General features: G+C 40.6%; 3 protein-coding genes across 8 annotated transcripts; 1 reads left to right on the top strand and 2 right to left on the bottom strand.

The window, feature by feature from the left end:
• Positions 1-4,184: 4,184 nt before the first annotated feature.
• On the bottom strand, positions 4,185-7,599 carry tcte1 (t-complex-associated-testis-expressed 1). The gene is made up of 4 exons (XM_056428507.1): positions 7,445-7,599; positions 6,776-7,353; positions 5,454-5,903; positions 4,185-4,581 (listed from the first exon to the last, which is right to left on the bottom strand). Exons 1-4 carry the CDS (start codon positions 7,581-7,583, stop codon positions 4,390-4,392), a joined length of 1,359 nt encoding a protein of 452 aa, XP_056284482.1. The 5' UTR covers positions 7,584-7,599; the 3' UTR covers positions 4,185-4,389.
• Positions 7,600-10,164: 2,565 nt separating this feature from the next.
• rnf8 (ring finger protein 8, E3 ubiquitin protein ligase) lies at positions 10,165-19,037 on the bottom strand. Of its 5 annotated transcripts, none has more exons than XM_056428666.1 (9): positions 18,853-19,037; positions 18,467-18,595; positions 17,625-18,076; positions 17,345-17,546; positions 16,180-16,242; positions 15,912-16,001; positions 14,540-14,647; positions 14,161-14,365; positions 10,165-11,858 (listed from the first exon to the last, which is right to left on the bottom strand). In XM_056428666.1, the coding sequence occupies exons 1-9, from the start codon at positions 18,973-18,975 to the stop codon at positions 11,656-11,658; spliced, it is 1,575 nt and encodes a 524-aa protein (XP_056284641.1). In that variant the 5' UTR covers positions 18,976-19,037; the 3' UTR covers positions 10,165-11,655. The 5 variants fall into 5 exon arrangements, with proteins under 5 accessions (XP_056284641.1, XP_056284642.1, XP_056284645.1 ...); XM_056428667.1 differs by having other exon boundaries at positions 10,165-11,855; XM_056428670.1 differs by having other exon boundaries at positions 11,769-11,855; positions 14,154-14,365.
• Positions 19,038-19,764: 727 nt separating this feature from the next.
• aida (axin interactor, dorsalization associated) lies at positions 19,765-25,790 on the top strand. 2 transcript variants are annotated; one of them, XM_056427786.1, is made up of 11 exons: positions 19,765-20,061; positions 20,713-20,779; positions 20,862-20,915; positions 21,440-21,494; positions 21,577-21,640; positions 21,762-21,871; positions 22,014-22,022; positions 22,949-23,071; positions 23,167-23,289; positions 24,378-24,495; positions 24,584-25,790. In XM_056427786.1, the coding sequence occupies exons 1-11, from the start codon at positions 19,955-19,957 to the stop codon at positions 24,681-24,683; spliced, it is 930 nt and encodes a 309-aa protein (XP_056283761.1). In that variant the 5' UTR covers positions 19,765-19,954; the 3' UTR covers positions 24,684-25,790. The 2 variants fall into 2 exon arrangements, with proteins under 2 accessions (XP_056283761.1, XP_056283762.1); XM_056427787.1 differs by lacking the exon at positions 22,014-22,022 and having other exon boundaries at positions 19,766-20,061.
• Positions 25,791-26,224: the final 434 nt, after the last annotated feature.

Genomic DNA, 26,224 nt, shown 5'->3' with positions numbered 1-26,224 from the left:
GGGAAAGTCCTTCCAGTTCAGTCAATAATTCAGGGGAGAAGTTGATGTTATCGGTGAGAGGCTGTTCAATATAATAAGGCTTCAGATTACCATATTGCCAAAAAGTCACGTACTGTCCACAGGTACAAGAGTCAAATAACCCAGGAATACCAAGGAGAGTCACAGCCTACTGTAAATGCCATACAAGGACATGAGTAACAGTATTTGGAGCCTAACATGTTTTTTCTTAAATGAAAGGAAAACAACATGGATGTCTGAATGAGAAATTTAGAAACATGAATACAATCATTGACTCTCTTGAATTGGGTGAATTATGAGAATAGATGCAGAGGTATCAGCCAAAATATGTTTAGCTGAGACCAAATACATGCCTTATGGCTCTAATGAAGTGAAGTTAACTTCGGCCCAAATCTAAAATCTAAACATCTGCATGTGTAACTTTTTGATACATGGCTAATTTAAATCTGTTCATTCAAAGTCAGTGCTAAATGGAAATATATTTAGAACGGAAACCATTTCCATAGTATGAATATAATTGTCTGAAATATCAAAGTTAGCAGAAATCGGCTTGGCTGCGATGACATTATACTTCCTGGCTTTCTAAATATAGCGACACAATCGATGAATAATTTAGCATGGGAGAGCTAAAGGACACAATAACTGAATCAACAACACCTCTTCAAACTGTTAATGAACTGTTATAAACTGCACATTTTCTATAATGGACAATTACATAGTAATAAACCTCACCACGATATTAATAGATCAATGTCAACTCTGCTAGATTAAAATCTGAAAGATGCATTTCGTTTAATATTCAGTAATATTTCTATTCAGCCTACCTCCTTATTTAAGTGCCTGATCAACCGTTACTGACGAACATGAGCTATGATAATTAACGTCAACTCATCATCCTCCCATTAAAACAAGTTGCATTTACACTCATAATAACACATGGTACACGAGGCATAGGAGAAACCTTTTATAATTATTGTTTAAAATACACAAGGTTTTAAGAATCAGCCCATACATAATTTCAGATGATTCTCCTCATGATATAACACAACTCCCGTTTCTGCTGCATATCAGAGAGACAGCCAGAGAGCCGGCCGTCACAGATGCGAGAAATAGGAAGAGGCCTGGATTCACTCCTGATAATGTCAGATGTAATAATAAGACAGGATAACTTTAAAGATAAAAAAAAGACTTCCTCTCAAGTGCAGTATCTTAGTCATGCTTCATTTAATTTGACTGCCAGGCCATGCACAACAATACATGTTAAATGGAAACAGAGATGAACACTTTTCAAACAAATATTAGAAATAGTAACAGTTCAGCTTGTTTTAACCGTGAAAATAGAGTTGTTTTTTTGTACAAACGAGCCCTCATCTCATGAGACCTGCACTGAAACTGGCAGACCAGTCTCCACCATTAAGATCATTAAACCCATTACAATGTCCAAGAATATGAATTATCAGAATCTTGTTCGAGGGCGGACATTTTGTGTTACGTCCTGTTCCAACTCTTTTCTTCACAATAATGAGCCTTTACTGTAAAATTGTGTCCAATTAGCCACACTTATTACATTCCATGTTAATTTTGGAGTTGCACACTATCTTAGTAGCAATACCAGAGAATACACAGAACACAGTCAAAGGGAGTGAGGCATGATGACCACGCAGATTTGACAGTTTAGCATTAAAACATTTTGTAAACTGTTTTTCAGCTCACGGGTCGTCTATGCAAGCCCCTAGAATTCAGGATAGTAATCAAGGCAAATATTCTGCTTTGCAACAACTTCCCAAAACCTGGTCATCAATCCTTTAACTTCAGGTTTGTTTTGCTTTTCAAAAGGCTTCAGCAAGAATAATACCGACATTGCATTACTTATGTTCCCATTCATTAAGCGGATGAAAATGGATGGATTGATGTTCCCATTCCAGATGAATCCATCTTTCAGTCCTTCTAAAGATCTGAGTAAGTACTAGCTGGTATCGGGTTGCACCTTTAGAACTTCAGAAACGTCTTAGCTAGTAGAGATCTGTGTTGGTTAACGTTAGTACCATAACTCCCCAATGTTACACAACCTAACTGTTATTTAATAATGTAGTTATTGACATAACATTTTATAACTTGAAGTATATAGGAAGTTATTGAGGTATATTCTATTATTGTAAAGTAGAATAACAAATTATTCATACATCACTATTATAACAGCGAAAGTGTTCCTCTTCAAAATAAATAGGTCAAGTCCCGTGTTAGTTTAGAAGCAACTTATCTCTACCGAAAAAGTAGTTTATGTGGTGCCACCCATTATAATGTAGTTATATGTAAATCTACACTCAGAATATATTTATGACATTTTAAGCGGGTTGTATTGGCCTCAGCAGACAGATAACCGGGCTATTGAGCTTCTCATCTAACTTACATTTTGTTTTTTAATAAGCGTATTTCCCTAAGACGTCAAACTACCTTTATTGGTTATTAGATGGTGTACTACGCAACCTTTTTGAGCAACATGAATAGCATTTCAGCGGGATTGAAATCAACCAATTCATTAATTTAGTTTCTCATAAAGGTCTGGATCATATCCCAGAATGCATTAGTCCGAAAGCTGTGCTGTCCATGTCCTGTGAGGTAAAGCGTAAGCGTGAGGAAACCACAAGGAAGAAAGAGCATGCAAACTCCACGAGGAATGTAAACTCTATTTAGAGTATGATATGGGATTTAAGTCACTGTTTCATACTGAAGTCATCATCCATTTCTCATCAGCCAACAGGCCCCTCTGACAGCGTCACTGTGATCCATACCAAGTCATGAGAAGGATTGAAAATGTGTTTACCAGTGCAATGTTTACATAACAACAGTGACATTCAAAACAGTTACAAATCTGTCTGGAAGGTTCATAACGAGACATTTATCCTCCATAGACGAGCATGACAGCTTTAGTCATGCGAAGCTCTTCATCATGTGGATGAAGTAGATTCGGTAGTTTTGATGTGTACTCTTTCACTCCAGAATGCTCTGAGGTTTGTCTTTTTATATTGAACTGGTTTTGTGGATTTTCAAGACTGTAGGGCAGAAGGGATTTGTACTGTAAATAAAACGGAGACGAGAGGTTACAATGACTGTTAGTGCGGATCTTGTGCTCAGCTGAATGTGTCGTGCACTGAAACGGGGATATAAAAAATATAAAAAATAAAAATACACTTTTATTAAACCCCAAGGGGAAATTAGTTCTCTGCATTTAACCCATCCTTAGTTATTAAGGAGCAGTGGGCTGCAGTGATGCGCCCAGGAAGCAACTGGGGGTTCAGTGCCTTGCTCAAGGACACTTCGACTTGCAACTAATGGGGAGAGCGGGGATCGAACCCACAACCTTGCGGTTGCAGGACGGCCCTCTTACCCCACTGAGCTACAGCCTCCACCAAAATATTTTATTTAGGATATTTAGGATGTGCAGATGTTACATGACGGGTTTGTTAAGCCACAAACGGCAACACAATCCTCTGAAAAGCTGTCAGGCAACACAGCCAACAGAATCTCTTTGTGCTTCTTATATATTATTTTGAATGACGTTGGCTTCCCTTAAAACCTTTGTAAAATCATATTTGGTACACCTTTAAATAACTGAAAATGTCAGAAGGGTGTGACTGATTTTACGACCGAGTACACACTATGAATGGTTAAGTGATAATGATTACTGATCTAAAGAATATCAGTATTCTATCATAGATTGATCTATGTGCTAGTCCACCATCAACTTACAGAACAGCTTTGCCTCTCTTCATATGATTATAGAAAACAACTCGTGATTTTGCAAGTAAAGATGTGTTTTTGCTACCTGGCAAAGGTGTTACAAATATATTATTAGTCCGTAGATATAGGTTTTAAAAACAACAACACAAATCTGTATGTATTCCAACTCCACCACAACGTTGCCTTGATGTTACATAAGGACTTGAACCAAATATGTGTGGAAAAAAAGGCTCCTCAATAAACTGATATGCTCACTGAAATACGTGTCAAATATTTCTTTGTCTTGTTCATTATGGGATTCTTCACATTGTGAACCGGAGAGGTCTCTGTTTTTGTACTTGTACTTTTTACACATGTTTCAAGTTAATACATGTTAATATATGGGCTGCAACATGGGACAAGATGAGACATCCTTGTGTGAAATGTCATTTTTATTTTTACGATTATCTGTGGACATCAGAAATATACATCAGGACATTTTATTGTAAAAAGATCAGTCTTTCCTCTAACAGCGACAATTATTTTAAACAATAAGCTCTGTTATTGTTAAAAGTCAGTAGTGGCCATACTGTGTGGCTAAATGAACACGGCAAAGCAGGAATCAGTGACTAATAAAGATGAGCTTGTATTTCAAAGAAAAGTTGGTGGTGTGAACTTGGTTTTGCTCTTTCCGGTTTGTCTCTTTTGTTCTAAACTCTGGTTTCTCTCAACCAGCTGGTCGATGAAGGAAGCGCTCTGCTCGTCTATCTCCGTCAGACGGATATCAAATTCTGTCACGCTGTTGTTGAGAGACATCGCCTCCCCCAGAGCTTTACCTCCATCCTGCAACACACACACACACACACACACACACACACAACACGATTGGTAAGATCTGAAGACAGCCTCGATAACCTTGAACCCCGCTCCGGGCAACTCTATCCGTCTGAAAAAGCCCAGACTTTCTAAACTGCTTATTGTGTGTGTTAGCTCTGGTTTATTGTTACGTCTGAAAAAGGCATTTCTATTTCTGTGAACGACCACGGTCACAGATATTGATGATATTATTGCACAACGCATTTCTGCTATGTGGGTGATTTTCGATCCTCCGCAGTGTATTTCAGTCAGACATATACTGTACAGTGAAATCCTGAATTGGAGGAAACATGAGGAGGGAATAATCTGATCTGCCTCTCACAGGGTAATAACACTTTCTTAGCTTTCCATTATTGCATGTTTTCCACACATGTCTATGAATAATTGAAAAGCCTAATCCTTTCAAGCTATTCTGTCTGTTACTTTAAGGCACTATATCCATGCAGCACTAGCGTGAGTTTGGGAAGGAAGTCCAGGGTTTCAAAATAACCCACTGATTCAAAATAACTCCTTTCTGTGCACATTCTCATGATCAAAGAAACACATTGTAAGGGACAACTATATTTTAATTACCTCATATGTCTTTAATCATGCTATGTCTTGACAACTATTGGACGTAAGACTTTTTTCACTGTTGAGTAATCTGACGGTTATTTTCTTAATTAATCTGCTCTATAAAATGCTCGATAACTTGAGTCACCAATGTCCGAGAATTGCCACCTGAGAGTTGGAGCTCTTTAGATATCAGTGACAATGTGGCCTTTTCTCTGGCACCATGATAAAGCGTTATATTTAATGCCCCACTGTGAGTGAGTATCTAGAAATAGCAATTGACTTACCGCGCCCAGGTTGTTGCAGGAGAGGTTGATGCTCTTCAGGGTGTTATTCTGAATGAGAACCTTAGACAGTGCGATGGCAGTCGGCCCTGTTACCTGATTGGCTCCCAGGTGCAGGTGAAGCAGGGTGTTGTTCTTCAGCAAGGCCTTACCAAAAGCCTGCCCCCCCTCATCTCTCACCCAGTTAAGACGCAGGTTGAGCGACAAGAGGGTGGAGTTCACGGACAAGGCGTGAGCTATAGCTTTGGCTCCCGGGCCTCTAATATCGTTGTCACACATGTTCAGGGTCTGGAGTTTACTCCTGGTGAGCAGCTTTCCAAGGGCTCTGGCTCCTTTGTCTCCGATCAGGTTGTGAGAGAAGTCGAGCTCCCTCAGGGACGGGTGGTCCAACAGGTGTTTCACCAGCAGTCGGCACTTTTTGTCCTCAATGTGGCTTTGATGGAGCTTCAGAAGCTGAAGAAACAAAATGTCACAAAGAGTAGCAAGATGATGTCGCTAATAGCTAAATGACCGAGAGCACACATAAGTTGTCATGAGGCAATGAACATAACTGGCCTTTTCTTTGCCACATGATGCCACTTACATGCCAGCAAGACATATCATTTACAGTGCTTTATATAATGTTAAAATGAAGTATTTCAAAGAAATAGCAATACAATCTTTAATTGATCAATTACTCATTTGTCATAGAATTGCCAATCATTTTAGTCATGAAAAGTCATGAATCACAAAAAATGTGTGATATGATTTGATATCAAATGTGGGGATGCTTAAATGGTTTTTTTCTGTTTTATCGTTGGAACCTAAATATCTTTGGGTTTTGGACCGTTGACGGGACATGCAAGCAGTCCGAATAGTCACCTGGGAAGTTACGGTGGGCATTTTCTTTATTTTGTGAAATAAATTAAGTGAAAATAACCGATTAAACCCTGAGTAGATGCAGCCCTAATAACTCAATAATCTCTTGGATGTTCCGATATCATCCACAGAAATCAGGAGCAGATATATTCCATGTTCTCGTGCAGGAGTAAACTAATGTGACAAAACGTTTGTGTCAAAGAGTGACTTATTTAGGTTGCATTCAAAGGCTGTCAAGTCTTTTCTTTGATGTAAATAGAGCATGAATCAAATGTAGTGCCAACAACAATGTTCCTGTTTCATGACATTAGGGACTGTAAAGTGTCAATGATGCTTTGTAATTGGCAAGACGTCAGAAGTTCTGAATTACAACAAACAAACATAGTCCAGATAGTCAGGATCTTTACTTTGTAGGGAGCTACAAAAGGCTTCACGCCATAAACCAGTGAGAAGCAATTCATATTCACCTTCAAAGTCTTGCAGGACATAAGAGCCTTGGCGAGGGACTCACAATCTCTGTCGGTCATCTCAAACATCTTCCATTCAAAGTTCATACCGCATTGTTTGACCCTGTACACTAAATGGAGCTCTTCCAGACTGGTCAGCTTGTTGAGCAGGATGTTAAAGTCAAAGTGGTCCATAGACGGTCCGCTGTACTCATTGTCACTTGCAAACTCTGAACCATATTCCTCCTCCTCCTCCTCCTCCTTCGGGGGCTCCTTGATAGGTGGCAGGAGTTGGGAGATGTTCAGCTTCTTCACATAGTTCCTACAAAGAGGTACCATCTCTAGAACTGTCTTTGGCTCTGTTACATCTGGGATGAAAAGCTCAATAATGTTCTCCATGTGCCTCTCAAAGAACATTTGTTTCCAGCTGTGGCCGTAATGACTGAGGTCACAAATGTCCCACCGCTGCTCACAGCAGCGCTTCCAATAGACACCATCGCTGATCAAGTTGGCTGTCTTGTGCAGAGGCAGGGAGGTAGACAGTCTCTCCTGCACAAAGTCTTTGTGGCTCGGACAAAGGTCTTGAAATATGGGCTTTTCTGTAAAAGGTAAGTTTGCATGAAGTTTCATTTATATTATTCAGTAAGTGTATACAAATCTGTAAAACAGTGGTAGTAAAGACAAGCATACCCTCAAAGTTTCTCACAATGCTTTGCAGACAGAGTTTTGATAAATAAGGCACTAGAGTCAGGGACCAGTCTTGATCTTCAGCAATGACCCTCCTCAACCTCCTGCCGTCTTCAGCTGTGGCTCCAGGATACCGGGCCATTGTTGCAGGGTTTTTGTATTCTGGTTAAAAAGAAGTAACATTAAATTACACTTAAAAAGTGTCAAAAGTGGCACATCGTAACAATTGTAGATATAGTCTTGCTTTTTTTTCTTTTGTTTTTCTGTGATGACATTTAATGCCTGAATGAACTGTAACTAGACTCTGGCTATAAGTTGCATGCTGCCACATTCTGCTGCTAGCTAACTTAGTTAAACCCAGCTCAGCTAGCTAACTTTATATCTAAAGTAAGATGGCGGTCACACTAAAGTTAACGTTCATTAAACTGTAACAGCTTTAAGACAAGTCCTGTTGGGAATCGTTGACGAACCTGTTTTATAACATGTAGCTAGTAGTTACATACTTAAACTGTATCGTCTACTAACCTGCAGTGCGCTGGTGTGGGGCTTCAGTTGTCTCCTTGGTAACAGAACGCGCTGTCTACTTTTTGAACCTCGGAAATATTGAACACGCAGCCTTGAAGTCGGTTCACTTTGCTAAACATGCTGTAACTAGCGAAAGCCTGTGGTGTTTTTCGCAATGTTGCGAGGAAAATCAATTTATGGAACTTTTGATAACACAGCGTTGGGAAATAGTGAGTTCCCTTGTCCACATTTGAGACAAAGCTATATCTGTATATATTTTTTCCGTCATGAATCCGGAATTTCCCACTTTCATGGAATCCAACTGCGGGTTTGACCCACAGACACAACATACGATAGTGAATGTGCTATCTATGTAAAAGTAATAGTCATATCATTAAATAATAATTAGATGTTGTTGTAGAAAACGTATATGTGACAAAAGTTGCAGATTGTATGGCACAGACACATACGTGGCATAACTTCCCCACAGGCACTATAGACACAATGAGAAATACAGTTTCCAATATTTCCCTAATACCAACATATATTATTAATCAGAAATCCCAAACATAAAAGCATTGGTATCTGTTAATTATTGAATGCAGGAATGAAACAGAACTGAGTGGAGAAGACCACAAAATGATGATTAGACAGCCGATAAGTATTCACTTACAGTATACTGTTCTATGTGGCATCATCAGTGTTGCAGGAGGCTGGAGATGCTGCAGTATTTGGCCGTATCATGCTGTGAGGAACATTTGGATTCAACACAAAGCTGGCAGATGGACCTCGGATATGGACCATGGGCTTTTTGGATAAGAGCATATTGGAGTGAATCCATCTTTCTTACTAACAACAACACAAAGCAGGTGATGTAGGAGAGTAAACATCAGTAAATAGTCCCAAAAGAGAATTCCAACTGTTATTAAATAACAGAAATGAATGTAAATGTACCGTAAATATGGTTTTCCTATCCCAAACAAAATATGTTGTTATTTTATGCACGTAAATACTAAGATAAATCGAAAATTGAAAAGAGAGTGAGAGAAAGCGAGAGAGAATGAGATAGAGAGAGAAAGAGAAAGAGATGGATGGAAGGTTTCTTCCCTTTTTTTCCCCCTGAAGGGTTATTTGGGAGTTTTTCCTGGTCCGATGTGAGGTTTTGGGGCAGGGATGTCTATGTGTACAGATTGTAAAGCACTCTGAAACAAATTTGTAATTTGTGAAATTGGGCTATACAAATAAACTGAATTGAATTGAATGGTAAGGACATTAAAAGGTTGCTCCAAGAGTCGGATGGAGGGATGGACGGAGAGACTCCAACTGTATCCCCGAGGCACTCCATCACTGCCGTCCTCATGTAACACGGCCTGACAGACACACGCTTCCCTCGTACTCCGGCTTTAATGGACTGGCGTGACATTAGCCATCCACAGTGCAGGAGGCAAACTCCCTCCGTGAGCGGCTGCTCCAGTGTTTACTGGGTAGTCAGTGTGAATAGAGAATACATCAATAGTTAGAACTCCAAAGTTTGTGACAGGAATTAACTGCAGTTTATTAGCCGCAGTTAATTCCAGTCGTAAAGGACACAGATGTGGTGAAGGAGAGCAGCTATTTCAATTTCACAATCCTTTTTGACAGCAGACATTTTGACTTGTCACGGCAGGAAAAACACTAAAAACATCATCGACTCTGTTTATATTCCCAGTAAGCCGTGCCAGTTTGTCCATTTCCTACTGTGACATTGTGTAAAATCTCCTGATAGAAAGACAGAAACACAACTAACTTAAATCTTGCTTTGTCAGAACTTTGACTCACTTTTTCTTCAATAGCACCAAATGACATCATTCCTTGATGCCATTATTAGGAAATGAAAAGGTTTGGATGTTTACATGGTCACGCATGACAGTACTGCACGACTACTCCTTAATAGAGTGCCATAAAATAACCAGACAGTGCAGCAGGATATTGTCTCATACGTCTAATAGTGCAGGATATTTCACGTGGTCTATTGAATATAGTGATTATTGACAGCACACTTCCAGCTCGTAGTCCTGACTGTTATGCATCCACTGTGGGAGGACTGAGTGCTTCACCTGGCCAGTCAGGCCGGTGCCGTCACACTTCCATTTGCTTTCTGAGCCCAAGGAGCTGTTGCCTTAGTTGCTTGGCAACGCAGCATGTGTGTAGTTACCAAAAGACAGAAGGATTTAACAAAATGAAGTTCCTTTCCAAGATGTCAAATCTGTTTTTAATCGCCACACACACTCCAGTAGTGACACGGAGATCTACATGGGTAATGTGTAAAGTTATTGACGATCATAACCTATATTTTACAAACAGCATTAACTTGGCAGGAGTTACATAAAGTATCACAGCAGTGGCACGAATGAGTGAAGTGATGCCCGTGACTGTATTTTACATGAATCTTGATTGACTGAAGGATATCGCCTCACTTCAGAAAAATGAAAGATAAACACGCGTACAGCTTACCCTTTGCTTCGCCATCATAAAGTGAATTTACTGAACATTTCTCACATTGTCTTACGAGATTCAGTTGTTTATGTGTCAGGAGGACCAGCGTGACACAAGATGAACTCTGGAGTGTCGCCAAAGGGAGTGATTAACGATCGGCCCGGGAGCCTTTCGGCAAAGCACTACAGCTCGTTTGCCGGGCGAGGCAACTCCCAGATGGGCAACAGAAAGAAACATTGAATATAACAACAACGAACTAACTGTAAACGTCTTTGGTGGTTCAGTGAGTTTGGTCATGTTTATGGAGTTACAATATTGTCACATTACTAATAGTAGTTCTTACACAGTTGTTCTAATATAAAAAAATAAGATTTGGCAAGCTGTTCCTACATTAAGAGACGAAGGGAAATCCACCTTTTGAACAACAAAAATAATGGATTACAGGATGTTAATATACTATAAATCAAATATTCCGTAAGTGCTAAGTTTTCAGAGTATACGGTAAAATGTTCACCGTAAAAACAAAAGCAAAGTTGCCAATTTGCGACAAACTATTTGTGTCTGACTTCACTGTGTATGCTTTAACCACTTCCTACTGTGCGCTCACAGAAGTTATGTTTTCATGCTATTTTCAAGCTGAATGTCTTATTTTCCAAGAAACCTATGAGCACGTCTCTGGTAATCACAGATTTAACGTGGTGCTTTTGTGTGATTCTTCGAGGGGAAAGTCCATTTTACAGTTCTAATTGATTAGTCGACAAAATCGGAGGAGTGTTAGTCGACTTAGAATTTCTTTGGCTCGCCTTCTTAGGATATTTAGTCTGGACCAAAGTAGTGGACCAACCCACAGCCTGGAATAGTTGTCTCTAAAGTCACACCTCTTACAACAAAAACACTGGTTTGATCCTTTCACTGCCAGCAAAGGTTTGTCGTCTAGCTGCCAATCTCCATCTCAAACTTCCACTTATGAAGTCAGGCTTCACCAAAGACTTGTACTGTGAAGTAGGTGTGATTTCTGATTACATCAGGTTTACTAATTCCTATGAAGTGTAAACACAACGAATCAATGTGTGGACAAAGTCAACATGTGGCTGTAAAAGTGCGAAGGAAAAAAAACTTTAATCCTTTTGTTGAGAAGGATGACAAAAAGACATCGGATGACGTTACAAAAAAAGGAATTCTGGTTAATGGACTCATGAGACCAAACTTAGCGTAAACCTCCGTAGAAAAAGGTGCTAATCCTCAAACTCATCAACACTTTCGTCAGAGTAACTGTAGAGCACGCTGGAGTCCGGGTTCATGCTGCTGTCCGTTTCCAAAGAGACCAGCGAGCTCAGGCTGCTGTCGCTGGACAGCAGGCTGCTGTCGCTGTCGCTGTCGCTGCTCCTGCTGCTGCTGTCGTCGTCGTGGATCACCATCACCTGAGCGGAGTCAGCTGCTGGAGGGAAAGGAAACGGTGAGAGATTCCTCTTTGGAAACATCCGAGAGCTTTCCAGTCCCTTTACATGACGACTGTCAAGAAACATCCATCGAGATTTTTGTCATCGTCGACAAAATCCACGGAGATGAAAAACGACAGTGCGTCGGTTTGTCTCTCGATACTTTTAGACTTCCGTCTTTCAGCCCAGACCACATTTGAAATGTAGTTTCGTTTCTCAAAAAGGATGCACACTTTTCAGCTAACATTACTCTAACAGGTGTAAATAGTGTGTTTGTTGGGGATGACTACACATTAGCCATTCCTCTTGTATATACTTTAAGTCACTTTCTAAAACTTCTTAGACCGTTGCACTGTTTGTTCTGTTTGCTCTGTTTGTTCTGTGTTGAAATGTATATTTTGTGAAAGCACTGAGAGACACTTTACCTAGTCAAATTCCTTGTTTGTGCAAACTTACTTGGCCAATAAAACTGATTCTGATTCTGATTAAACATAAAGAATATCACCGTCATTATGGACTGTCCGAATCTAGGGGCAGTACACACTGTATGTGATGCCAATGACACACAAAGCCTTTGTGATTTATCAAATCAAACATAAAATCTAATCGTCAAATGACAAAATGTCTGAAGAGTCAGGAACGACAAGCATGTGCACCATGACTGAACTACATCCAACCACATTCCTTTCTGTTTTTGATGAAGTGCCACGTTCTAGGCTGGGGAAGAACACGGGCTCCGCTCTTATTGTTTCAGTTCAAACAAAAGAAATATTCCCCTCAGTATCTTGTCTGTTGAATCAGTACCACATTTTAAATTCCTCCCCATAGGGATCAGCATTGGGTTTGTGGTTTATACTTTATGTTGTTGAATTGATGCATATTTCTGAATCATGTTGCATCTGTGGCTTTGAAGTGGAATGGAAATGAAACATTATTTACCTAATTACATTCAATTCATCTGCATTGTTTCTGCATTTGCTTCAATCACCGTGATCAAATTCACAAAGTGCACATAGCTTTCATTTTTCCACCTTTGTTTATCGAGGGAAAGCAAGCTCAATTTGAGAACCACCCCACCTAATATGCATAGCAGCAGTATTTCAATGCTAAATACTGCTTTTTAGGTCACATTACATTATATTTTAACTGTCCTTTCAGATGTTTCTTAAATTATGTCATACAACCGAAAAGAAAACCGGCATCAGCCTCATCGCACTGCCACCTTGTGTTGGAAACCCTCACTGTGCTCCCCACTCATTCCCACTCCACCAACAAGCATATTTTTAAAAGCATCTATTTAGCCGAGACTGGCTGAAGCAGTGCGTGTAATTACTCTTAAACCACCTTGAAAACCACATTTATATTAGAGCCTGTGATGAGCTGAGAGCCGCCACAGTGTTTACGGCTGAAGGCGAGAGGAACATTAGCCACTGCTCACCCAGACATGTCGAGGCTCTCCAGCTATTTGACTTGATGAGTGTGGCACTGCCCACCATGCGAGTCAGTACGAGGCAGCCAGATATTGATGCTATGTGGGTCATCCATGAGTGTGATCCTGATGTTGAGTACCCAACACCACTGTCACATACTGGAGCTTGATGCGCGTTCTGTAACTGGCATCTGACAGAGATAACCATGAAGTCACATCACGGTGGAAAAACATCCTAGAAACATGTCTGGATAAGTTCTGCAGGATAAGGACGACGGCAAGGTGATAAGATCATGTTTAAAGAACTAAGCACAGCATTATCTTTATATCAGGAAGTTAACATATTTAATTTAAAATGTCTTTCATATGGTTGTCTAGTTAAGTCCATTTTCCAGTGTTTTAGTGAATCAAAACATTACATTTCGTTCAAAATATAAGCAGAAGTTATGTCAAGTGTGTAATTCTTCCACCTGGTACAGATTTTGTTCAGTTTCACTTGATATTCTTCCCTCGGACACAAGAATAGCAAACCAAGGAAGAGCATTTTCGACTTGGGAAACTAATACTCGACTAAATCAGAGCAGTCTTCACTCTCAGGAAGATGATTTGCATTTCATAATACACCACCCCAAAACGATGATATATTATTGAACTTCGCCCTGTTTGATGAATTGTGTTTTCACTGGACAACAGCCCCAACCCATTTCAAGGCTGTCCCCCGACCTCAGCTGATGATGTCACAAGCTCGCTTTTCTGAAACAAGGACAAGCCAAACGAGTCGAAAAGCGACGGCGCAGCAGTTAGGAATATGGTGGAAAATCCAAAAGCGAACCGTTAGATACTAATGCCACTGCGGATAACGCACCTCTCACCTTTCCTCTCAGCAATGAGGGTCTGTCGCCTCGACTTCATGTCCAGGCTCAAGTTTTCCACCATGCTGTCGATGCAGTTGTCCAGGGCCAGACAACGAGTCTGAGATTGGATGGCCCGTCGGCAGATGGGACACTCGTCTTTCTTTTTGCGCCACTGCTTGATACAGTGACTGCAGAAGCTGTGAGCGCAGCTCAGGATGACCGCCTGTAGACACAATCAGTGCAGATCAAAACATTAATATTATTGTCGAGGCTTTCATGTTTTTGTGTTTGTCTTCAAGTACTTTTTTTGTCATTGTTGTGTAATAATTGCTGTATTAAGTTTTTGTGTCCGTTTTACTAATTTTCAACAGCATGCTTCATTAACTCTTAATCCTACCTCAATGAAGAGCTCGGAGCAGATGATGCACTGAAGCTCGTTCTCCAAAACTTCCGTCACTTGTGTAACTACTTCATCCTTTTGGGCCCTGGCCTTTTCATTCTCCTCCTGCAATTTAAAAAAAAATACTAGTGCTGTGAAAAATAACGCGTTAACTCAGTTAATTCAATTACAGGTTTAACTAGTTATTTATTTTTAACGCATTTAACGCATGCGCAGAATGAGCTTCCAATCTGTCGGTTGTTGGTCGTCGGGACGAAAAAAAAGTCACTTGCAAAATGAGCTTCCAATACACCACTTCAATCTGAACTCTGTCCGCTCTCATGCAGACGGTCTGTTCATCGGTAATGATCCTTCCGCAGGTTCACCTCCGGAAACCTTGTTACGACTTTTACTTCCTGTAGATCAGGGGTCTCAACACGTCGATCGCGACCTGCCAGTCGATCGCGGCGCAGTGTTGGTAGATCGCATGACATTAAAAAGATTGGCCCGCCCCCTGACATGCTCTCTAGAGCACGTCTTTGTTCTTTTATTAAACTAAACGTCTGTTGTTGATCGTATCTCCACAGCAGCATGTGATCTCTGTCTCTTCGCGTTGCGTTAACACTTATCGATCTCCGTCTCGCGCGCCACAGAGCTCTGTGCGCGCGCATCGGGACCGAGCAAAAAAAAAGTCACTTGTCAATCTGTCCACCTTTAGATTGTATCATGGTGGAGTTAATGGTTGACAAACAAGAGAAAAATGCTCTGTTTAACCCTCCTGTTACCTTTACATTTACGAACATATTTTACCCTCGGGGTCAATTTGACCCCAGCAATTAAAACCTCCAGAAAATTATTAGAATTAATATTGCTTCCCAAGTTTAAGTGTGAGGTACTTTATGTTTGTTTGTTGACTACCTAAATAGCCCTTTAAATAAATAAAAAAGTTGATATTTCTTATACGTTTGACACAGTGAAAAACAGCCTGGGGTCAAATTGACCCCAAAGAACACCGACATTAAACATTGAATGGGGTCAAATTGACCCGAAAGGTAACAGGAGGGTTAAACATTCTGTTTAGGATGAAGATGTATTAATGTTCCATATGGAAGAAAACTGCTAAATAACTGCTGAGTTGCAGCACCATTGTATAGAAGAATGTATAAATGTATATATCCGTCTTTTGTCATAAATCTCTATGTTCTCACAAAATATACCGAGAATATCGGTAATATGTGATTAATCATGATTAATCCACAAAAACCTGTGATTAATCCGATTAAAAAGTTTACTCGTTTCACAGCCCTAAAAAATACATTAATGAAGCTTTGCTGATGCCAAGCTAAACAAAACAAAAAGGATGCTTCGATGATAAAGAAAGTTGTCATACCTTTGTCAATTGCAGCTCTTTGTTTTTGGCCAAGAGAATTTCTTCAAAGCCTTCCCGAGAAAGGGCGAGTTCGTCTATCACTTTCTTTTGCTTTGAACGTTGAAAACAGTTTGACAAATTAATAAACTTTAAAAAAAGAAGAATGTATATGTGTGAATTCACACAACAACACTCTAAAAGTCAACAATTTAACATGTTTTTAGCGACATAATATTTTGACAAATACATTGTTGAACGTTGCTTGAACTCAAAGTGTTATGCTACGTACCTCGTGCAAGGCCTCTTCCAACTGCTTTTTCAAAAGCTCCTCTTGTTGCTGTGTTTTCTGTGCCTAAATACATGAAAGTTACACTTTGATTAAAGAGAGAGAAAAATACCAAATAAATATACAAAAAAGACGAGTGTTAGCGTAGATATATCATTAATAGACAAATATGATGCATACCAAACAACGGTTTGAAAACCAAACAACTTTATTGTTTAGTGCAATATTTTATTTTCCAATGCAAGAGAACATGCAGAGCATAAAGAGCACACTACATTAAACATTACAGACAATTACACAAGTTAGAAAAAATAAGAAAATAAAAATACACAAGTAGATGAAATACAATTAAATAAATAAAGTAAATAGATAATTTCCCCCTCCCAAAGAGAAAAAAGTTGGTGCATAGGATGATGACACAGCGCATAATTTAATTCAGAGCTGCAAATAGTTACAGTCCTATGGTACCGTCAGGGTTGTACCCATGTAATCCAAAAAGGCTGGCAGATATTCAAAAATAACTTATATGTATTATACATCCTGGTGTGAGAGTTGTGTGGGCAGGATTAAAAGGAATAATCTCTCGTTTGAGGGAGCATCTGTCTCCACACATCAGTCAGGTTTAGATCTTTCATAAATGAGAAGGTAGTCTTGGCTGCTTTTGTTTTGGATGTTGTTGTCCCTGACTTATCTAATGTAGGATCTAGGCCAAAATTAAAGTCACCTCCTACAAGTATGTTGTGTTGTCCCACTGAAACTTTCATTAAAATATCTTGAATAAAGGATTCATCATCATAGATGGGTGTGTATAAGTTAAACAATGTCCAGGGTTCCGAGTAGATGTGGAAATTAACTAGGACACAGCGGCCTGCTGGATCAATTACAGTTTTATCAATTTCTTCAAACCCCCTGGCTTTAGAGTTAAATGAGGATGATAACATGTGTCCTACTCATTCTTTTCTCAGCTATACGACCAGATTGGGATCGAGTTTGGGTTTTAAAATAATTTTAAAGGGACTTGTTTGAAGAACCTGTGGGCCTGCATCTACCTAGCTTCGCTGCATCACGTGACCCCCAAAACAACGATATTGTTGAACAGAAAGGCACTACTTTCAACTGTTGGTGATGCATATTCCATGTATGAAAGGAGTTCCATAAAAGCTCTTACCTCTAGCTGCCTCTTGCTGAAGGACTTCTCTAACGTCTCCATCCGGTGCATCTTGGCTCTGAGCGTCCCCAGCTGACCGTGCAGCTCCCTGACATGCTCCACTCTGAGAGGGTCAGCCTGCCGCGGCTCTCCCCCGAGAGAGGCTACCTGCCTCTGGGTGTCGTCTACCTGCTCCCTCAACTTCAGAATGTTCTGGCTGTACCTGCAAAGGAGCAACATTTTTCGAACATCCTCAAAAAAATGCAAAAGTAATGATAATACAAGAGAGGCATACACTTACATCTGCAAGTTGTCCAGGTCACAGGGCGTGTTGGAGACTTCTGAAGGCCAGTCTTCTTCCTGGACTTGTCTGCTGGGTCCAGTTTCCTCTAATTGAGAGTTACTGAGCCTCTGCTGTCGCATCACTGGTGACAGAGGGCAGGGCTTTGCAAATGACTTGTCTGCAGAAGAGCAGCGGTAGAGCTTGGGCTTCGAGGTCGACGGCTCAACTTCTTCCACAGTCAACTTCCTCTTAGTCGTCTTGGAAACGAGGGCTGCTTTAGCGCCTTCTTTATGTCCCTTTGTCAAGTGGTGTTTAATGTCTTTCAGGGGCCGCTGGACAAAGATGTAGTCAAACTCCACTTCTGTGGATGAAGTGGAAGGAACGCCGAATTGTACGGAGTCTCCGAGCCTCAGCTGATGGGATTCTTCCGAGGGAACGCGGTTTCCATTCACCCACACGCCGTTGAGACTCTGAGGGGGAAAAAACAATACTTTCTTTATCAGCTTTAAATTAATATAATTGTCTTTAGGAAAGAATATCAAGAACAGGTTCACCTTCAAGTGTTGAGATATTGAACTAACTGATTTAACTATATGTTTATTATTGAAGTTGTAGTTTGCAGTCTTGTTGAACTGGACTTTGTTTTTGTTAAAATCCCCCTGTGTGGTTGTCAGGTGATACTTCTGCTGATAAATCCTGCACTAGTGTGTGAGTGAAGTTTGGTCTGTTTACAGCGCAGTCATTTAATCTAAGACTGTCGACTTTCTTTTATTTTTTATACACATTTTATAATTAGCATGACAGAAAACATTTGGAAGATTAATTGTTTTATCTACAAAACCTAGAGAATGCAACATTACCTTTTTGTCTGTCACTGCCCACTGTCCATCTTCCCTCTGTTTGACAGCACAGTGTAGTCTGGAGATCATCAGAGGACAACTTGGAGACAGCAGCTGGTGGGTCACTTCCATCCCACGTCCGATGGTGACCTGGGCAGTCAGAAACAGACGAGTTAACTTAACGTTAGTTAGTCTGCCAGTTAGCTCCCATTTACTGTGCAGCCTTCATCTTATGAAAGCAGAACACGTTAGATTCGGTAAACTTAGATAACGACATGCTTAAGAAAAACACAAACAAATAAAAATGAATAAGGAATATATTGTATTTGATGAAACGCAAACGCAAGGAAGTTTCAGGGTAAATGTTGAGTACATGTAGCTCGTTGACTAGCATTAGCAAACTGCACCTCAGTGTTTTCGAACAAGCGAAGCCAGTCTGAATTTCTTCCGACTCTCATTAAACATGAAACCTCTGAGTCTGAACAGTCGTCCTCCTCAGCCGCAGCCGAGTCCGTCGTTACAGTTTCCATCTTATCTCATTCTGTCAGCGGCTAATACGACTTGAATTAATCGCTAACAGTTTGATGCTACATCGCTCAACTGACGGTGGACAACTGCTTCAAGACGGAGAGTGACAGGACAAAACCGGAAACCGATTGGTTTCTTTTCAAAATAAAGGCGTTAGAACAGGTTCTAGTCGGACTGATCATTATATATTTTTTAATATGTTTTATACCTAACATTAAGTGATTGATCTTCACTTTTTCATGCCTGAAAAAAGGCAAATTCCACTGTCCAACAAGCCTAATGCAATAAGGACATATTCAAAATAATACTTCAACTACATGTGTAATAAACTGTCACCTATAACGTTGATGAACAAATGAACCATCCGTCACATATTAATCACGTATTGTTTAAACATACTCATCAATAAAAAAACAAATAGATTTCAACATTTATAGAGAAATCAATGATACAATAACAGTTATATATATACACACACACACACATTTTCACGCTGTGTGTATGACATCTTTTTTTCAACCAACAATATGTACCACTGGTCAGAGGGTACTTTCACAGAAAACAGGTTGAGAACCACGTGAAGGATCCACTTCTTCCATCACTGCTCCTCTTTCAACTAATCTAGGTAATTCACACGGTGATACAAATAATAATAATTCCACTTTTGAACGAGATAACCATGTTGTTGTTTTTGCAGCAGTGTTTCTCTCCGTGTATCAGTCTATGCTCACTGTTACCGTCCGCTCCAGCGACCCCGCGTCTCAAAACGTGCGCACCCGAGCTCCGGGCGGGACTTCCTTTCTCCGGCGGATGCGCTATGAGAGTGAACGTGCAGAAAGGGCTTGGTCCGGGCATTGCTGGTGTGTCTGCGCGCCTCTGGACCGCAGATAACCGGGCTGACGACGCCGCCGAAGCCTCGTAGACGAACCTCTACCCCGGCTATGCTGCCTTGAGAGCGCCGCGAGGCTCCGCCCTGCCAACATGTCTGAAGTCAACAAGACTATTCAGAAATGGCACGCCAGTTTTGAGAAAGGCACGGACTTTGACTCGTGGGGACAATTAGTGGAGGCTATAGATGAGTACCAAATGTAAGTCGCGTTCAACATGTGTGTCCTGCCTCCGCGCCGCTGCTTCTCTCTGGGCATGCGCGTCTCCTCGTCTCCCGCTAAGCCTTCACTGTGCAGGAGATAACAGCCTGGAGTGGCTGCATGGCGCTCCACAAGAAGTTCTCGCCTCTGAGCGGCCAGTTCGCTCCTCACGGCAGTAAACAAACCCGACCCATCCATGACGTGATGTGGCAGCAGAGTCGCCTTCGTGTGTGTGTGTTGCATCCCAGATTCATTCACCACCACTTCGAGTCCTTTCACAAGGCCTGTAATGGAAAAATAACCCAGAACCGCGTGCCGTGTTTTTCATTATGTGTCATGCAGTGCAGCAATTAGGCCAATATTCCCTCAGTATTGAGAAAGTCCGCCACACCCTCTTATTGTTATGGGTTGGTTTTTAGTGAGACATGTTTCCCACTAACTATGTTGTCTTTGCACCTTTTTAAAGATGTGATCTGCTTTGTCTACATAATGTTATTATTAATACATTGCATTAATAATATAACCCTGTATACCCTGACAGCTTTTTTTATTTACTAGAAGGGGGCGCAAACATCCACAATGTATCCACCTTTTCTGTTGCAAGAATCTTCAAGTTTGACTGCAAAGCATTAACTGTCTGTTGTCCTTTAGTTTAGCGAGACAACTGCAAAAAGAGGTGCAGTCAACAAATGCATCCGACTTCACAGAGGAGCAAAAGGTAATCGATACACCTCTCTTTTATCTCTGGACAGAAAAGACAAGTGTTCTGCATGAACTAAAACGATTTTCTTATCTTTTAGAAAACCTTAGGAAAGATTGCAACATGCCTGGAGATGAGAAGGGCCAGTCTGCAGGTTTGTGTCGTTTTCTTTTATTGTGAAATATTTGGAATATATGGAATTATAGAAAAAGGCAACTCAATGTATTTATAGAGCACGCATTAAAAACTAAAGTTGCTGAAGTGAGTCTAAACCCTCTCAGTGCTTCCACATGTTTGAATAGTCACCAAGAAAGTGTACAACTTTTAAACTATATAAAATGCTTTGCACAACTATTTGTCAAAACAGACTTCATTGAAGTTTTTTGCTAATCAACTGTCATCAAAAACCCTGATACAGGCAATATTTTTAATATTATAATATTTTTTTCGAAGTTTATCACTTAGTTACTGTGTATGTTTTCAAAGTGTTATTCGTTAAGTAATAATTATAACTTTTTTTGCTACAGACAGACTTAAAACCCATAAATCCCCCCCGCCCCCCCCCCCCAACAATCAGAAACAGACTTCCCAGGGTTATTAAAACCAAAGGTCAAAGTAAAAGCATATTTTCTTATAAATTCACTTTTTCAAAGATATCAAATGTGTCTTCCTCTGCAGTGCACACAGTCAAAGGAGGGCTTCAAGTTAGAAGAGCTGAAGAAACTGGAAACCAGTAAGTAAAGTGACCGGGAGTCGACCTACTCGTTGAGCCTCCTGTGGTGACTTTATTCTGATCTTCCTCCTTTTGTCGACAGTCATTCAAAATATCTTGACGTACAACAAAGAATTTCCCTTCGATGTGCAGCCAGTGCCCTCAAGGTAAATATCCAACTCTAAACACCCCGTGTTGTTTCTGTGTGGAGTTTGAATTTCACAGAATATCCTGCGTGATTTATGGAGGTTGTACGATGTGATGTGACCTGCCGCTCCTCTCCGTCAGGAAAATCCTGGCTCCGGGTGAAGAGGAGAACCTGGAGCTGGAGGAAGAGGAGGAGGAGGATGCTGCAGCTGGAGCCGGTTCTACAGAAGCGTTCCTCCCCAGAGCCCCCGGTACTGACGACGGTCAATAAAACAAGGGGCGTTTGATTCGTGGTGCCACGTTGTCCCGTTGTCCTGACCGCGTGTCTCTTTGTTCCTCTCTGTCGGTGCTGTGCATGGCTTCATCGCTCATTCCTGCCTGCTACATTTGCAGCTCCGCAAGGTACGGCTCTTATCCACCCACATCTGAGCTGGGTCCCTCCTGCGCCTGAAATCCAAAATTGTGTTGCTGAATTGACAAAAGTGTGAATTCAGAAGCGAATCATACAGAGTTCATCTTCGAGTTTGTTGCTTTCTTTTGACTGTGTCGAGGTATGTTCATGTTCATGTAGATGTGTTCTCCTCCATCAGCCGAGAGCTTAAGTGCCTTCCGCTGACAAAGTCAGTCTCTGTTCCACTAGCTTTGGCCAAACAATCTACTTTATCTATCTGGAATTTCTTTTGTCGATCTTTCTGACGAGCAGAAACATAAAAGTCATCCTCAAAGACTTCTTTACAGTGTAGATACCGCTTCAGCTAAAAGCTGCGCTCATCAGTTTTCTAGATGATGCCTATATGCGTTATTTATATAAGGACAAACCCACAGAGAGCCAGCGCTGGACTCCGCAGTTCTCCGACAATTCTACTGTTGCGGTTCTCCGTCATCAACCTCGGTTCAAGTCGCAGCAGTTAGAAGTGAGAGGAGACCTTCTTTGTGCCACGTGTAGTGATCTGAACATTGAGCAGCTGAGGAGACCAAAGCGGAGCTCAAAGGAGAGCGTGTATTGGACATGTTCATCAGGTGGCCAGAAGCAATTGTGTGAATAGGCAATATTACTTCTTGAGGTGATCAGATGTCAATTTTGTGTTGTAAGTGGTCAAAAAAAATCAATGTATGCCGCTTTAAAATATGGTCAGAAAACTATTTTTTTTCAATTATGTTTTAGTTTTCTAGAAAAACAAATAATATATGTTTTAATATCTAAACGGTTACTTCACATGACAGTCTGTATTCTGATGGCGGAAAGAAATGCTGCACTTTGGACTCGAGGGGTGTCGCCACCTGTTGTTATGGCAACTGTTAATGTCTGCAATCTTCGTCCTTCACAGGTACCTTGTTGCCACGGTTACCCTCTGAGCTTGGAATGACACTACTTACACTAAAGATAGAAAAGATTGGGTTGAAGGATGCCGGTCAGTGCATCGATCCCTACATGACCATCAGTGTCAAAGGTAATGCTCCCCTCACCTGCTCCAGAGCGCTGGATCGTCACCTTGAGACTCCGAGGATGAAACCAAGAGCACATTCTGTCTTTCTCCGCCTGCAGATTTGAACGGCGTGGATGTGAACCCGGTGCAGGACACACCTGTGGCCTCCAGGAAGGAAGACACCTACATCCACTTCAGTGTGGACGTAGAGATCCAGAGACACGTGGAGAAACTACCCAAAGGTAACACCTGGCCGCTTATCCAAAGGGAAGTAAATAAATGGAACATTTCACGCCTACATTACTAACGTCACAAAAATGTACACAACTCAAAGGATAATACTGGATATATTCCATATGAAAAGAGCTAAAAAAATCAGTTATTTGATTGAACGCTGCAGAGTTTCATACCAGAGTGAAGATTAAACTGAAGTTATGTATTAGCGAAAGGACCACAAGCAACTTTCTTCATTTGTCAAAAGAATAGTCTTTTCTGGATCTGTTATTTCCCTCAGTATCTTTTTTTATGTATATAATTACAGTCAGAGAGAGCTGGAGGGAGGAAACACTTTCTACATAATTTATCGTCATTTCCATTCAGTCACGTGAGGCTGATCATTCCAGAGTGTCGGGCTTGATGAGTTATACAATTTAAGTTTAACCTGGAACATTGAGCCTAACAAATTAATTCCAGTGTTCAAGAGAAACCATAATCATATTGTGTGTTATTTTATAATGATGTCACAATCAGAATTTTAAAACATACAGACGCAAATAATGAATAGATAAGACAATTCCATTGGTAGATAATGATCCTGCGCGTAAGAGGACGTAGGACACAGTATAAATACAACACTGTGTATAAATACAACACACTGTGTGTGTATACATACTTGCTGCTGTTTGTTTAACAGACTACAAAGCAAACAACTCCACTCTGATAGTGATGATAACTGTGTCTTTATTATTATAATTAGTAGTTTAACACCATTAAATCAACTGAAGGGACTAAGACGCAAGGGAGGGAAACGGGGATGCGAATAAGAGGAATGCGCCCATTGAGAGGCGCCATGTTGGTTCACCATTAATCCCAGTAGTTTTTCACATGCGGTCTCGCCTTCTAGAATGAAACGACAGGAACACAATTTAAATATAGTTGTTGATGAAATGTCAGTTAACTGATATATTTAGCTCAGGTCTCACGTTAACCTACTGCGTCTGGATCGGGAAGTCTTCTTCTGCATTGTAGAGCGACTCCTCAAGTGGATGATACCAAAAGACATTCTGGCCGTTCATAGTTCTCTAACCATGTATTGTGTACGTTCATCCAGGAGCCGCTATCTTCTTTGAATTCAAGCACTACAAACCTAAAAAGAGGTTCACCAGCACTAAATGTTTCGCCTTCATGGAAATGGACGAGATCAAACCCGGCCCCATCGTCATCGAACTGTGAGTCGACTGCGGCGTGAAACGATTAGAGGGGTGTTACTTTGCGTCTCGAAACACAACATTTATACGGTACCTTCTCGTGTTTCAGGTACAAGAAGCCCACAGACTTCAAGAGGAAGAAACTGCAGCTTGTAACAAAGAAACAACTCTATCTCCATCTTTATCAGACGTTACACAAGGACAGCTAAGTGGCAGCACACTCTGGACTTGGCCCCGCCTCTTTCTAACCTCTCTTACATCCCTGTGGTGCTCCGCCTCATCAACCCCAGCAATACGAGAACACGGTTGAGCTCATTGGTTTTCTCTGAGTTTTGGGAGAAAGTAACTGATCAGTAGCAGCAGCTCAGACTTGTATTCTTGAAAAGTGCATTTAACCTCCGTTGTTGCAGGAAACTCTTCTCCAAAAACTCAAGAACCGTTAAAAGTGTTTTTTGGACTGGTCAGAAGATGCCCGTCTGTTAACATGAGAGGGTTCTGTTAACCACCTCATCTCCAGTCTTCCTTAGCTCACTGATTTTGGGAAAAACACAGGACACAACATGAGTTATTGCAGGCGCTCAATTAAAATCAGTTATGTTTCTTTTGTTGGATTTTGGTCCCTTAATGTAAATTCAGTGAAACATTAAACACAACCATGTGGACATGTTGGTGAAGTTCTGGCAGTTTGCGAAGCCACTGAATAAAAAACATGCATCACAGTCCAGAACGGTTTGTGTGCTATAATTATATTAAAGACTTTTATGGTTTGATATCAACTAAATCAGTATATTTAAAAGCCGTTACAAACTGGTTAATACACTTGGCATTACATCAATCTAGGAAATTGTGACAGATTAAATATAAAGCAACGATTTGAAGTGTTTTCTATACTTAGCAACTGTTTTTAGCCCAACATTGTTAGTTGCCACATTTCAGTGTTCCCGTTTCATTATGTATCAGATTTAGTCCACACGGTTTCATAAATGCATAAAGAGTGATGTGGATGCCGCCTGGTTTGCATGAATCATCTGGTCGTGGTACAGTTTTCGAAGAACAGAGATCAGTGTTCAGGTTGATGTTCATCACCTGCCAGAAATGTTTGTTTTTAAATCGTTTCATTGCAGATCAGATGTGTTATGTTTGATCTGTGTGGGATACATCTTGACTGGCAGTCAAAGGACAGCTGTGCTCTCGGTCTGACATTCTTATAATAAAATTAACTGTACAAATTAACAATTGCCTCTTAATCCCCTTATTTCTATTTTGTAAATTCACATCCTGTAAAAAATAAATAAAGTTGTCTATCACCATTTCCATTCGGATGTTGCAGATGTTTATCTTTACTGAAACATCTACATTGGAAGTAACTGTATGAAGCACGGCGTCGTAGGACCTGAGACCCGTGGACCGTTTGTTTTCCGACTGAGGGGATGTGTATCAAACATTTACAATGCTTTTCTTTTAAACTACAAATTAAGCAGTTTGTTGGATAATTTCACCCACACTGAACAGACTGACTTTTTAGGATGTGAAATTTATGCAAATATTAGGTCCCTGAATGTTACAAACATGTTCTATTGCTCTATTAAATGTGGGTCAGATTAACTCGTCTTCTTCAAAGAAAAAAAATGGACAGAACAGACATCTTGAATAATTCATTAAATGTAGATAAATATGGTTCATGTTTCTGTCCCGGCAGCCAAGCCTTATTTTTATCCAAATTAAGCAAATGCCATAAAGATATGTTGAA

This window comes from Pseudoliparis swirei, chromosome 12 (assembly GCF_029220125.1).
Source record: "Pseudoliparis swirei isolate HS2019 ecotype Mariana Trench chromosome 12, NWPU_hadal_v1, whole genome shotgun sequence".
NCBI lineage: Eukaryota > Metazoa > Chordata > Actinopteri > Perciformes > Liparidae > Pseudoliparis > Pseudoliparis swirei.
The sequence above is the reverse complement of the archived record's forward strand: the minus strand, read 5'-3'. Positions and strand labels throughout refer to the sequence as shown.